The sequence below is a fragment of the Salvelinus sp. IW2-2015 genome, linkage group LG26 (assembly GCF_002910315.2).
Source record: "Salvelinus sp. IW2-2015 linkage group LG26, ASM291031v2, whole genome shotgun sequence".
Lineage (NCBI taxonomy): Eukaryota > Metazoa > Chordata > Actinopteri > Salmoniformes > Salmonidae > Salvelinus > Salvelinus sp. IW2-2015.
Window position 1 is genome coordinate 4,698,219 of NC_036866.1, and position 14,654 is coordinate 4,712,872.

The 14,654-nt window shown below is 42.0% G+C and overlaps 2 protein-coding genes across 2 annotated transcripts; both read left to right on the plus strand.

Annotated features, from left to right (window-relative positions):
• The first annotated feature begins 95 nt into the window (after positions 1-95).
• Positions 96-9,576, plus strand: mknk1 (MAPK interacting serine/threonine kinase 1). The gene is made up of 14 exons (XM_023970836.2): positions 96-374; positions 1,104-1,166; positions 1,751-1,859; positions 2,339-2,485; positions 2,623-2,720; positions 3,608-3,687; positions 3,784-3,857; positions 4,174-4,278; positions 4,359-4,414; positions 4,543-4,638; positions 4,831-5,025; positions 5,318-5,482; positions 6,205-6,248; positions 6,553-9,576. The coding sequence occupies exons 1-14, from the start codon at positions 324-326 to the stop codon at positions 6,788-6,790; spliced, it is 1,521 nt and encodes a 506-aa protein (XP_023826604.1). The 5' UTR covers positions 96-323; the 3' UTR covers positions 6,791-9,576.
• A 1,540-nt stretch (positions 9,577-11,116) lies between these two features.
• Positions 11,117-13,052, plus strand: LOC111953043 (transmembrane protein 275-like). The gene is made up of 2 exons (XM_023972129.2): positions 11,117-11,231; positions 11,874-13,052. The coding sequence occupies exon 2, from the start codon at positions 12,033-12,035 to the stop codon at positions 12,777-12,779; it is 747 nt and encodes a 248-aa protein (XP_023827897.1). The 5' UTR covers positions 11,117-11,231; positions 11,874-12,032; the 3' UTR covers positions 12,780-13,052.
• Positions 13,053-14,654: the final 1,602 nt, after the last annotated feature.

Below are 14,654 nucleotides of genomic sequence, written 5' to 3' on the forward strand. Positions count from 1 at the left end.
AAATACTCATGWCTCATTAATATAACTTGCACTACAAATATATTTTATTTAACCTTTATTTAACTTAAATAGGACGCCCTAGACTATAATTTAACCTACCTTGTATATTTTCTATGAATGAGGGTGCTGTCATACACCAGAAATTCCCTATTATGAAATAGGGGAAGTTGTTTTGCAATACCTGACGTCCTAGTGGCTTATTYTTTTCGTCCAATGAATAAACTACAGGACATGCAAGAGGCGGGAGCTCTGCGTTTACCGCCTTACGTCACTAACTGGATTTCACTCTGTTGTCCACCCTGACCCACCGCAAAATCCAGAGGATGACCGAGGCTCTGGAGGAGGATTTCGGCGTATTTGGACACAGACTCCAGGTGAGATAGATTTTTTAAATATATCATCAGTAATTCATAACGTCATTAGCAAGACGGATTAGGTGACATAGTAACTAGCCAACTTAAAATAGTTAACGTTATCCAGCTTGCTAGTTAACTATGTACTGTAGCTAGCTAGCGCAAATGTATTTGCTTTGGCTTTTCATAAACTCATCTGATATAATTATTTTCAGAACATCGTTATGACTCTGAGCTGATATATGGTTTGCTAGCTAACTAGACAACTAATAAGGCCGACCTCTTATAACCTTACGAGTATCTTTACTATAGTTAGCTAGCTAATGTGTGTGATTGCATAGCCTACTTTTGCTGCCTGTTTGTTTGAACTAACGTTAGCTAACTAGCTGTATTTTTGCCGCCTCCAGTCTGGCACGACCAAGTCGTGGCTGCTTTCACCGGCATATTTGGAGCTGAGTTTTCTAGAATGACTCAATAACTCACCCAATTATCCAGATAGGTTTGACATAGTCTACAGTTAGCAGAATAACACCAACATTACAAAAACAGCTCTGTATATGTGTGTAAGGAAAGGTAAAACCAGTTCTGGAATGTTTGTTCAAGTGAAAACATCTTACATCATCACTGATGGAATTCCTTAGTGTAACTTTGAATACTCTCCCTGTTTCTGCCCCTGCCAACATTACTTTACTGTACTAGCTCGCTACTCGAAAACGTGCTAGCTATCTGAAATGTTTCATTATTTTTCAGTTGGCAGATATGGTGAGGCAGAGCAGGGTGGCAGAGTTGCAAGCCTTTCAGCACTCTCTCCAGGTAACTCAATATTGCTGTCAGAAATAGCTAGCTAACTAACGTTAGCTATTTTACAAACTTGTCATAGCTTCTGGTTTTGTCACACTTGTTACTTCCCTTAACCTTTCCTGTTGATCAGATAAGAGTAGCTTCTAGTAGTAACAGACTGCCAGTAATTATGCTTATTTTGAGGTTAAACTGGATATGTTGCATCATTTTCAATGAGTAATACAAATATGCCTATGCTATCACTGGATGTGAAAGTGTGTTTGGGAATATCCAGGGGGAGATAAGGTTTTTGTAAGCTTTCCCCGTTTGTGCTTGCATATCAGTGTACCCTATTTGCAGGCTGCCACAGGGGAAGATAACCATGTTTTAAACCAGGAGCTTGGTTCTAATTATACTGTATTGCTATTTTATCTAGAATATGCCATATCAGTAGATTTGAATGTAGTTTAGGACTGCACTGGTACTTTAAGAACAAAAGTGACACACTGTGCTTCTTCTTGTTCTTTCTGTCCCTCTCCACCACCTGATCTCTCTGGCTCTGGCTCTGCTCTCACTTTCACACTTTCCCTCCCACTCTCTCTCTCTCTCTGTTACAGAGTAACTCTCTGGCCTTTGGCCCGGTAGGGGACAGCTGTGGGGTACAGCAGACTGTGGTGCCCCCCACTGCCACAGAGGAGAGACAGCGCCTCTCAAAGGGCCCTCCCGGTACTGCACCCCAGGCCTCTGACCAGGGCCATATCAACAAAGCATCTCAGAGTAGCAGTGCTGATCCAGGATCAGTTTTGCCTTTTAGATTATATGGACCGATCTTAGATCAGCACTTCTACTCCGATGCTTTGTGGATACTGACCCAGCTCCACAACCAGCTTCTCACTGTCTGCTTTGCTATCACATTGGCACATAGAAGTCCTACATGTTAGTCAGTATACACATTGCACACACTACGCTTTAAGCAATAATTTCTTTGCTGTCACATTGGCACGTAGTTAATCCATTCAAGGATCTATCAATGTATCACAGTTTTAAACAATCATTCACAATTTAAGAAAACATGTGTTTTTGTTGATTGGCACATAGTCAATAGATGTTAGTCAATATGCACGTTGCAAACACTTTGCGATTCAAGCAATATTTTACAACGTAACTGTGGTTGACGTGAATTAACAGTCGACTTGTTTATACAGAGGTGGAAGCTAGCCAGCCAGTAAGCGTCCCAGACTCAGCCAACCCAATGGAAGCCACCCAGCCAGTAAGCATTCCAAACTCAGCCAAACCAAAGAAGAAGAAAAGGAGGTCAAGAGCAACAGACAGCTTTACAGGAAACTTCAGCGGTAATCATGTTGCACATAAATCAGACAAGCATGTCAAATATCCAATCRCTCATGTCATTCAAAATCTAGGGTTTTAATAAATGCACCCACACCATAGATACCAGAGACAGGCTTTTGTGCGCTTTTCTTTTCTCCAGACCTGTACAAACTGACAGATGAACTGCTGGGTCAGGGTGCATATGCAAAGGTCCAAGGATGCATCAGTCTTCAGAATGGGAATGAATATGCTGTGAAGGTGAGTCAGATTGGCACATAGTTAATCCATATGAAACGGTTCCCTATTTAGGGCACTACTTTTGACCAGGGTGCGTAGAGGACATATGGGACTTGTGATGAATGTCATACATCACACGCAAAGCTTTTATTGTCATTCCAGGGTGGTTAAAGTATAATTAGTCRCTAACTGATGCTGTTTCGAACCCAAACAGTGTTTTCTTTACCCAGTTTGTGGTCCAAACGTTGTCCTATTAAACAGTTAAGCGTTATACCAGTGTGCAGATTCGCTTTTTGTTCTACATTGTCCTCTCTGATCCAGCACCTGGGACATTTTTTTTTATGGATGTGCACGTATACCACCCACTAAGCCAAAGATTTTTTATAACTAATCCAAGATAGACCCACAGCCTGCCGTTTCCACTGGGAGCAAGTTAATCATAGTGGGCAGAACTAGCAAGGAGGTAGGCAGAGCACAAGCTAATGAGATCCTATTGGTGCGTTCTAGCATGTAGTTGCATATTTCCGTTAGGGAACGCCTGTGAAGTGCGCTTGTGCAATAGCTCAATTTGCCCTTGGACTCCTAGACAACGTCATTTTTAGAAACTTTGGCAAAGGGTAAAGTCTACAAAACTTAGTCCACTCTGTTCCAAACAGATTCTAGTTTTGGGAACAGAAAASTGTATTGAGATCAAATGTTTCAATGATGAGAAAATGTGCAGAACGTCGGCCAAAATCCATCTGATTCCATCTTTTCCCACTGCCGGCCAGTGGGCTTCCTCTCATCAACATATTTTGTTGTGAGTGGAAATGCCAACTGGGTGCTTCAAATTTATACATCAGGCTCATGGTTCTGTGACTAAGCTTTCTTCACTCACTGATACCCGTGTCCATTTTGKTTTGTCTCAGATCATTGAGAAGAACGCGGGGCACAGTCGCAGCCGAGTCTTCCGTGAAGTGGAGACCCTTTACCAGTGCCAGGGCAACAAGTGTGTGCTCTCACTTTACAAAGTTAAAGTTCTGAACGTTAAATGATAACTACAACAACAAAAAATCACCCACTGTGTTCCTATTAACATTTTCAGGAACATTCTGGAACTAATACAGTTTTTTGAAGATGACTCCTGCTTCTACTTGGTGTTTGAGAAGTTGCGTGGAGGTATGTCTTCTTGTTTTTATCATATTATCCCACTTTTGTGAGGGTGACGCTGGGTCATGTTCATTATGCTCAAAATGGAAGAAAAAAGTCAACTGGGGAGATACTGCTGTAACTGAACTTGTCCAATAAAAACAATGTTCTTTTCTGTTGCAAAACATGGTGGTGCTTTGTGGCCTAATGAACATGACCCAGGTTACATGAAAATATTAGGTGTTTCTCTGAAAGCTCTCTTGAAAGCTCCTGAAAGCGCTCTTCTCTCTGCTCCTGAAAGCTCTCCTCTCTCTGCTCCTGAAAGCTCTCCTCTTTACCCATACAGGCTCCATTCTGACTCACATCCAGAACCGTAAGCACTTTGATGAGCTGGAGGCCAGCCGTGTGGTCAGGGACATCTCCAAAGCTCTCCACTTCCTCCACAACAAAGGTAGGACCCCTGCACATGGGGTTGGGCCTGTATAGAATTACAGTGTGATTGTTTCCTCATGAACATTCTCTGTTCTACAGGTATAGCCCACCGGGACCTAAAGCCAGAGAACATCCTGTGTGAGTCTACGGACCAGGTAACCTTTGTTTCCCCTAATGTGCTACGGAACAACAACATATGTTTTCTGTAGAAAATGTCATGTTTGCCAAACAGTTATTGTGGATATAGCTAGTGAATGCCTGCTATTTTTCTCTCCCTCTGCAGGTGTCTCTGGTGAAAATCTGTGACTTTGACTTGGGCAGTGGAGTGAAGCTGAGCAGTGCCTGTATTCCGATCACCACTCCAGAGCTCACCACACCGGTAAATACCACAACCTGAACCTACCACTAACCCTGATATTTGTGTGTCTGTCTGTTCGTCTGGCAATGTCTTAATTGTCCCTGAGTGCACATTTTTTACTTTTACTGTAAAGAGTGTTGCGATTTTAAATGCACTTTTAAATCAAATTTGATTTGACATATGTCCTCACGGTGTTTGGTTTCCCCGACTCAGTGTGGCTCGGCAGAGTACATGGCTCCAGAGGTGGTGGAGGTGTTCACAGACGAGGCATCGTTCTACGACAAGCGTTGTGACCTCTGGAGCCTGGGGGTCATCCTCTATATTCTGCTCAGTGGCAGCCCCCCCTTCACTGGTCATTGTGGGACTGACTGTGGCTGGGACCGTGGAGAGACCTGCCGCACCTGCCAGGTACACAAGCCATCACCAGTCTTCCTCAAACCCCCAGTTCACCTTAGACATCTACAGCACTTTTTTTTTTAATCCGTCTTGAAGGAACACAAACTCTGGACCTTCGAGACCGTTTGTAAAAAAAWATATATATATATATATTTTWAAAAATCTGMCATGCATTTATTGGTGTTATAACCATTATAATTCATAAGCACTTTAGAAACTTTCTGATTCATATCATGAGTGAATGCCCAAAATATTGCACTATTCATGATTTTCCTTTTTAATATGTTGTGTCCCACCCCTGCAGAAGAATCTGTTTGAGAACATCCAGGATGGCCAGTATGAGTTCCCAGAGAGGGACTGGGCCCACATCTCTGCCCAGGCCAAGGACCTCATCTCCAGGCTGCTGGTGCGGGATGCCACCCTCCGCCTCAGTGCTGCCCAGGTCCTGCAGCACTCCTGGGTGCAGGGGGTGAGTGTCAATTTCCTAACCCTTCTGTCCACTGTGTGGGTGTATGGTCATAACATACCACACCTGGGTTCAAATACATGTCTATTATTTGTTATTGAATACTTATTTTCTGTGTATCTGAGTATTTTCTAATAATGTGGCTCGAATCACCTACTTCTATTGGAAATAGCCTAGTATTTTGAAATAAGTATTTGWRWATWYWCAATTTCAAATACCGAACAGACCTGGTTCAAATGCATGRGAATTTAATTATTTGTATAAATACTGTGTATTTGAGTATTAAAAAAATAAAAAGACATACATGTCGTTGCTAAACAAGTGTTTCCAAATACATTCCAATACTAATTGTGTTTCAAATAAAAAATATCCAAATTACTTTTGAAATCAATTGAAATACCCTAAACAGTATATGAACCCAGGTCTGTACTTTATGTTGTTCCGGTGGATGTTAATATTCTGAAGTGTCTTTCTTGTCTATTCTACACTGGTCTAAGAAGGCTGAATGTGTGAAAGAGACATTACATTTACATTTACATTTAAGTCATTTAGCAGACGCTCTTATCCAGAGCGACTTACAAATTGACATCCAAGAAACCAGTGGGCTTGTTTTCACCTCTACATTTCCTCCAAACTGTATATCTGTGAAGGAAAGGGTACAATTAAAATAAATGGATTCTGTTTTCCTGTTATCTTATTTAAATGTGTTATTTATTTTCCCCTAGAATGCACCAGAGAGAGGTCTCCCAACCCCACACTTCCTCCAAAGGTAATCCACTCAGTGCTCATTTCACAGAATGTGCAGTACATTAAAGCWAATTTCTTCTGTTATGACAGACAGATGGCTAATAAAGTCAGTCGTTGAAGGGACGTTACACTTCAAAATCAAAGTTTGTTTTCCAGACCTCCAAAGTAGCATAATGGCCTCAACTTGACATTTTTGAGGCCTGAAAACATCGAACAAAATTAGATTTAGGAGTGTGCCTGACAAATTGAGTGTATGTCTCCTAGAGCTAAACGTGTGATCTATAATTTGATCAATCTCTGACTGATCGTCTGCTCGTTCTCTACAGGAACAGCAGCACCAAAGACCTGACCCAGTTTGCCGCCGACGCCATCGCCTTCAACCGCCAGCTGTCGCAGCACGACGAGGAGCAGGAGGAAGTGGTCACCACCATTGTGACCTCCATGAGGCTCTCGCCCCCCTCCAACTCCCGGCTGGCTCGCAGACGGGCGCAGTCCAACGCTCAGCGCACCACCCAGGACTTCTTGCCTGCTGATGAYGACAACCTCGACACTCTCGTCACCTGACCAGCTCATGGTTTAACCCCAGGAAGACCTCGTTTTGGTGCTACTGCAGGCTCGGGAGTTCCCTCGCACCTGGTTTATCCTTCTAATATAGTCGTGTGCTTCTAAGATCCCTACAGGGTCAGATTCTCTGATTTAACAATGTCAGCCTCAGAACTGCTGCCAGGCTCTGTGTGCCTTTCCTTCCCCTCTGTTCCCTCCATCCTGGTGCTAGTCTCTCGTCCCCCCTGCTCCTCCTCTCTACGTGGTGTTTACCATGTCACACCATCTGAGATGGACGATAACTGCCATTGGCAGCAGACYCMTGTGTAGCTTCACAGGTTGGTAGCCTCATTGTTCAAGCTCTCATCATGGCCAGTGGTCTTCTTATCATCTAGAAACAGAGAGACAGGAGCACAAAGGGAAGCACTTTTATCCTCTACTTAGCTAACACACACTTAGTCCCAGCTTTGTATCAGTTGCTGAGTCTGGMTTCAGTGATTAGTTTGGGCTGAGGTAGTTTCCTGCATTTGATAATAACCTCAGTCTATACAGACCACAATCTCATGTTAAGACGGCAGAAATATAGTCACTAGAATTGGTCTAAGCCTGTTCTAGTGATTMTTTTTCTATGGTTAAGACTGCTAGTGATGGTTGCTTTATGCTAGCTATACTTAATTGCACGGTTATTTCCATTAGGAATGGATTCTTGATGATGTCCGCATGGGGCATTTAATACACATACAGTACATGTAGCTAGCCTGTCTTATTGTAAAAAATAATTTTAATTTTAAAAACCATTTTAATTTACGTTGTGTTGGTCAAGCTGTGAAAAGGTTTTGCCATTATTTATAGAGTTACTGAATGCTGCAAAAGTAGAGCATTACTTTTCAGACACTTAGTAATGCTGTTTTTAGGGCTGGTCATACATAGGCTGTGAGGAGGGTTTCAAAACTTTCCCCAAATTTCCTGGTTTTCCCAGAAATCCCAGTTGTAKGATTTCTGGAACCAGCAGGGAAGAAGCATCCAACCTCAAATCTTTCATGCAGGATTTCWGACCTAACTAGGAATTTTTGGAATGTTTTGAGAATTCTGCAACCCCTGAAGTCTGCAACCCAATAATGGCAAGGCAAGCAGRCACAATGACTATGGCCTGGTATTCAGGGAATGGACTCTGTCCTTGATTATCCTAGTAAGCATTCTGGGGCCCTATTATTGACAGATGGGTCGATATCTACAGTATGTTGACCTAGTGTTTGGCCTAGAACTTTTAAGACATTGTGCCTGTGGAAGGTGGGTTACTGAATGATTTGAGAGTGGATCATTAATTTGAAAAGCATTTTGAAGATGTGAATCATTTTATTATTTTAATGACCCTGAAATTCAATTTCTTATCTCCTTATCGAAACATCAGCTACCTGGAACACTTCTATACTTTGAAATAACTCACTCGTCATATGTATTTTTAAATTATTTGAAATGATTGCATTTCATCTGTATTTTTATTTCTAACATATTTGAAGTATTGATAAACTATAAGGATTACCTCAGAAACCAGAATTGCACTAGCCTGGTTGCCAGTTTGTTTGTGTTATGTTGTCACTCAATGTCATGCAAAACATGACATTACAAAGAGTTGACATGATRGCACAAACAGATCTGGGGCCAAGCTAGAATTTGTATGATGTCTTTGCACATTTTTTCCAAATGATTACAGGACCATTCTGCCATTGCTTGCTTCAAATGTGTTTAACTTATTTTCACTCATACCACTAATAACCTGAAGCTTTCTTTTTACGTGAATGAATTACTGTTTTGGCTATTCACACTTCGTTTAAGTGATTTAGAAATCTGGAAATGTATTTTTGTTTTTTAATATTGTATTGTTTTTTTAAACATCCATAACTTTATTTTTTATATATTCTATATTCGAGGGGATGCCATGATAAAGATGCCTTTCTCCGGCGGAAAGGGAGTTATAGTTTTATATCAGTTTTTTAGGTAATTATTTTATTTGTGTATTGTTGGTTGGTTTGTCAGCTAATGGATCTGAATAAGTATACCAAAGAAACCATAGAGACTGATAGAAATAGCTTGTGATGACTGTGAATGCTAGCATGTCACATTCAGATTTTTAAGAATAAATTGGTCAGATGGCCATTTCAGCCTGTGTAACATATTTGTTCAAATCCACCTTGTTAATGAAATGCTCTTTGGTTACTGAAATGATTTGATTTACCTCTACCAGTTTGACTGTTTCACCTCTGTAAGAGCTTGTCATTTTATTAATGTGGGGACACTGATGGAAGTCTAGCACTTATTCCCCTCACCCTTTAACTTCATGTATTGCCCCCCCCCCCCCCCCCCCATGTAAAACGGCTTCTACCCAATGCCTGGATCTCCCCCGTTTGCCATGGATACTCCATCACTATAGCAACTAAGTGGCCTTCCTAAGCGGGCACGGACTCGCCGTCAGAGAGGGTGCAACACATTAGGGATCTCCCAGTGGCTATGGTAAAGCCCTCACTCTCATTAGGGCCTGATGCATGTGGCCGGCTGTGTCTCAAATGGCACCCTATAGGCCCTGGTCAAAAGTAGGGCACTACATAGGGAATAGGGTGCCATTTGGGACATGTGCACTAAACTCAAATCAGATGGGATAAGATACATTAATTGGCATAAGCTATGCAGCTAAATACCTTATAACCCATGTGTATGAGGTCTTATGGCAAATGTTCTTACGATGTTGCACATCAATAGCCCCTGTGGTATGCTGTTTTCCCAATAAAACCCATTTCTTTCTTATGAAATTCTTCTTTCTCTGACTTCTAGGCAGAACACTGACATCATGTATCAAGTTAGGCAGATTGACTGTTCTTCTAGGTTCAGTGCGAGTACATAAACAGAGACTGATTGAATGGGTTTATTTCAGGCCCATCCCTCACCAGTTGCCTATTGTAGAGTGTGAATGAAACGGGGACATGGATGATTGTGATTCACCTGACCACACAGTGAAGAGAGGAGTATGGGGGTTGGTCTAGAGCGCCTAAAGGAAGAAGGTAACCGTGAAGTTGTACGGGCAGACACTTATSGTCCCGTGTAGCTCAGTTGGTAGAGCATGGCGCTTGCAACGCCAGGGTTGTGGGTTCAATTCCCACAGGGAGTAGCTTTGGATAAGAGTGTCTAGTAAAATGTTATGCCATCCTCGAGGGGGATATACACACAAGCTGKTGAGGAAGACRTCATGAATCATGCTTTGTTGAACTGAATGTTGGGTGGATAGTTCAGAATCATGCTTTGTTGCACTGTATGGGCAGTGGTGGAAAAAGTACCCAATTGTCATACTTGAGTAAAAGTATAGATACCTTAATAGAAAGTTACTCAAGTGAAAGTCACCCAGTAAAATACTACTTGAGTAAAAAAGTAGTATTTGGTTCTAAATATACTGAAGTATCAAAAGTAAATATAATTGCTAAAATATACTTAAGTATCAAAAGTAAATGTCAAATTCCTTATTTTAAGCAAAGCAGACAGAACCATTTTCTTCTTTTAAACATTTACAGTAAGCCAGGGGTACACTCCAACACTCAGACATCATTTACAAGCGATGCATTTGTGTTTAGTGAGTCTGCCAGATCAGAGGTAGCAAGGATGACCACGTTCTCTTGATAAGTGTGTGAATCAGACCATTTTCCTGTCCCACTAAGCATTCAACGTGTAATGAGTACTTTTGGATGTCAGGGAAAATGTATGAAGTAAAAAGTACATTATTTTCTTTAGGAATGTAGTGAAGTAAAAGTTCTCAAAAATAGAAATAGTAAAGTACAGATATCCCAAAAACCTACTAGTACTTTAAAGTATTTTTACTTAAGTACTTTATACCACTGTGTATGGGGTGGGTAGTTCAGAATCATGATTTGTTGCATTGTGGGTTCAGAACAAAGAGTGGTACAGTTTATCTGGGCTATATGTTTGGATGGTTTTCTAAGCAAGCAATATTTTCACAGGGATTCTATCAGAGTTTGATTATATACAAAGCATTTGGTTAATTAATAATCAAAATGAACAATAACTATCCCCATAATACATATTGGGCTCTTTCAATTCCTGCAAAAAATATAACTTGCTTTCATAATCAATTTCTACAGATATCTCGAATACCTTTTTTTATTTAATTTGTTTAAATACACTTGTCTGTGTTGGTTTGTTCAACCATTAGTCTCGCTGTACTTGTGTGTGTTCATCAGTGAATGACGCCCATAATGGCGCCCCTAGTGGTTAACCATGCACGAAACTCATGAGCGCTCTTCTCTTTTCCTCTATCGTATTCCACCTGCTCGGGTGGGGGAACTCACGAGAGAGAGAGTGTCATGGAAAGTCCACGACTCGATTGAAATGAGAGGCAAACGACAGGAATAGTGTTGTATTTCAAACAAGATTACCTGAACTATGGGACGCATCATATGTAAGTAAAAGCAATTGCTGTCAGTGACRTATTTGTTTTCACCACCAAAAGAATATAAAATATGTTCTGTTCTGAATGAATTGTCCAATGCCAGTCAGTGATTTTAGAATATACGTTGGTCTTTAAACGACAATTTAAATAAAATAACTTCTGTAATGGTAATTATRTTTTTATTGTTTAATCAGGGTAACCTAATGTGTTAAAATGCTCCAGTTTATTGGCTATGTGTCAGTCTAAGACGTATATTTATGTAGTCTAATACACTTTTAACCATGTAATATAAGACCAATACCTCTTCAGAATGTAAACGATCGGCTGCTTGCTTATCAGAAGCCAGTGTACTTGTTCATTGTGTACTTAGGAATATATATATGAACAAAAGACAAGAAACTCAGAATGTCTTATTCTCTGTGAAAAAACTGGGCATCAATATGTTGCAGAGCTGAAGATAATAATACCGTTGATTTATCTAGTCTTTGTAGCATTTATTACTCGTCATGTATGCATAATGCATCAGCTTTTCTCCCTTAATGTCAGTTGCCTTTAGACCTGTGTGACAATGATTTATTTTGTACAAAACTTATTCTATGACAGGAACACATCATCTGACTCCTCATCATCTGACTCTCTCTTCTCTTGTAGGGCAGAGAATACTCAGACCTGTACTGCATTTGGGCTGGATTATGTTGTCGTTAATCAAGACTATTAAATTGTATTTTAGCTGACGCCATAAAATAATTAAGTAATATGCAATCCCAAAAATATCTGAATTAGGCAGTATACAACATAAAGCCTGGAGAGATGGTCCTTCCCGATAAGAGCTCGGGGCCCAAAACGGTATTCGGGAAACGGCCCCAGAGTCTCCCCTCCCCGGCCCTGTGCTGCGCCTGTGGCCTGTGCATTATGCTGGCGGGCATCAACATCACCCTGGTGGGGGCCTTCGCTTTCAAGTCCTTCATCCCCACCAGCAACCCACCCATCGTCATCGGGCCCCTCCTCCTACTGGTGGCCCTGTCCTTTTTTGGGGCGTGCTGTGTGTGTGGGCGGCGGCCACCAACCCACAATGCCGGGAAGGCCAAGGGGGACAAGAGCTGGGGTCGGGCGCGGATAGGGGCCGGCGTCACATTTGAGATGGAGACGAGCGAGCACACGCTGCAGGACACCACTGCTGTGCAGCTCAGTCCCACCAACTCTCAGAGCTCCTCCCACAAGTCTAGTAACTCCGCCCATGGGGATACCCCTGCAGTAGGGGCCTGTGATCTCGCCAGCTCAGAGGCCTATGATATAGATGTGAGACCTGATGACCAGCTCTTGACCTCTGAGGACCAGGTCTTGACCTCTGAGGACCAGCTCTTGACCTCTGAAGACCAGCTCTTGACCTCTGAGGACCAGCTCTTGACCTCTGAGGACCAGCTCTTGACCTCTGAAGACCAGCTCTTGACCTCTGAGGACCAGCTCTTGACCTCTGAGGACCAGGCATTGACTGCTGATATTAAAGATAAGGGGAGCATCCAGATGACGGCACTATACAAGCCTTGCCCAACATAGCATGGCTGTCTACTGGCTATTACATAAACTGGTACTATATATCCTGTGTGACAATGACCTGTGTGTCATTATATATATACACTGCTCAAAAAAATAAAGGGAACACTTAAACAACACAATGTAACTCCAAGTCAATCACACTTCTGTGAAATCAAACTGTCCACTTAGGAAGCAACACTGATTGACAATACATTTCACATGCTGTTCTGCAAATGGAATAGACAAAAGGTGGAAATTATAGGCAATTAGCAAGACACCCCCAATAAAGGAGTGGTTCTGCAGGTGGTGACCACAGACCACTTCTCAGTTCCTATGCTTCCTGGCTGATGTTTTGGTCACTTTTGAATGCTGGCGGTGCTTTCACTCTAGTGGTAGCATGAGACGGAGTCTACAACCCCACACAAGTGGCTCAGGTAGTGCAGCTCATCCAGGATGGCACATCAATGCGAGCTGTGGCAAGAAGGTTGCTGTGTCTGTCAGCGTAGTTCTCAGAGCATGGAGGCGCTACCAGGAGACGGCCGTACCTCAGGAGACGTGGAGGAGGCCGTAGGAGGGCAACAACCCAGCAGCAGGACCGCTACCTCCGCCTTTGTGCAAGGAGGAGCACTGCCAGAGCCCTGCAAAATGACCTCCAGCAGGCCACAAATGTGACTGCTGTAGCCTGTGACTGCTGTCACTTTCTTTGGCTCTTTGTACCGACTACAAGTGTTGCATTGTAATATTAATGTTAGTACAGCGTAAACATATCTGGCCTTTCTATTTTATTCTTATATGCTAGGATGAAGGAAAGATGTTATGTGTGGATTTCGTCAGTCCACAACAAACGAAATCATGACACGCTGTTAAAATACCAAAACCAATTGTGAACCAACGATATACATTTGGGGGTATGTCGAAACACACGTTAAACATTCATGGACATTTAGCTAGCTTGCTATTGCTAGCTAATTTGTCCTAGGAGATGAACATTGGTTGTTATTTTACTTGAAATGCAAATGGTCCTTTTTTTTTTTTTTTACTGAATCTTTGTAGAAGTCCTAGACCACTAATCATATCATGACTCTGTACTCCTGCTTGGAGTCTGCAATGGAGCGCGTCGAGAGCTTCAAGTTCCTCTTGTGTCCAATCACTAAGGATTTAAAATGGTCCATTCGTAGTCTTAAAAAATCTTGATATTGCGTAGTCCTTTAAAAATCCTGCAGCTGCACCATTGAGAGCATCTTGACTGGCTGCATCAATGCTTGGTATGGCAACAGCAATGCTACAGAGGGTGGTGAGGACAGCCCAGTACATCACTGGGGCCAAGATCCCTGTCATGCAGGACCTCTATATCAGGYGGTGTGAAAAGAAGGCCCGGAAAATYGTTAAAGTTTCTAACCACCCAAGTCATAGACTGTTCTCTCTGCTTCCGCACGGCAAGCGGTATCGGTGTATCAAGTCTGACACCAACAGGCTCCTGAACAGCTTCTATCCCCAAGCCATAAGACTGCTGAATAGCTAACAGAATGGCTACACGGACTATCTGAGTTGACCCTTGAATTCTTTGTTTTTACTGTCTCTATGCACACTCACAGGATTCTACATATACACACACACTGACACTCCAACCCACACATAACATGCACACACATTTATACTGACTCTACACACATAACACACACACACACAAATACACACTCACATACAATCAAAATGTACGCTGCTACTACTCCGTTTATCATATATCCTGATGCATAGTCACCTTACCCCTATACATACAGTATCTACCTCTATCACTCCAGTATCCCTGCACGTAAATATGGTATTAGAACTGACCCTGTATATAGCATCTTACTTTCTTGTGTTGTTCTTATTTTTTATTGATGTTATTTTTAG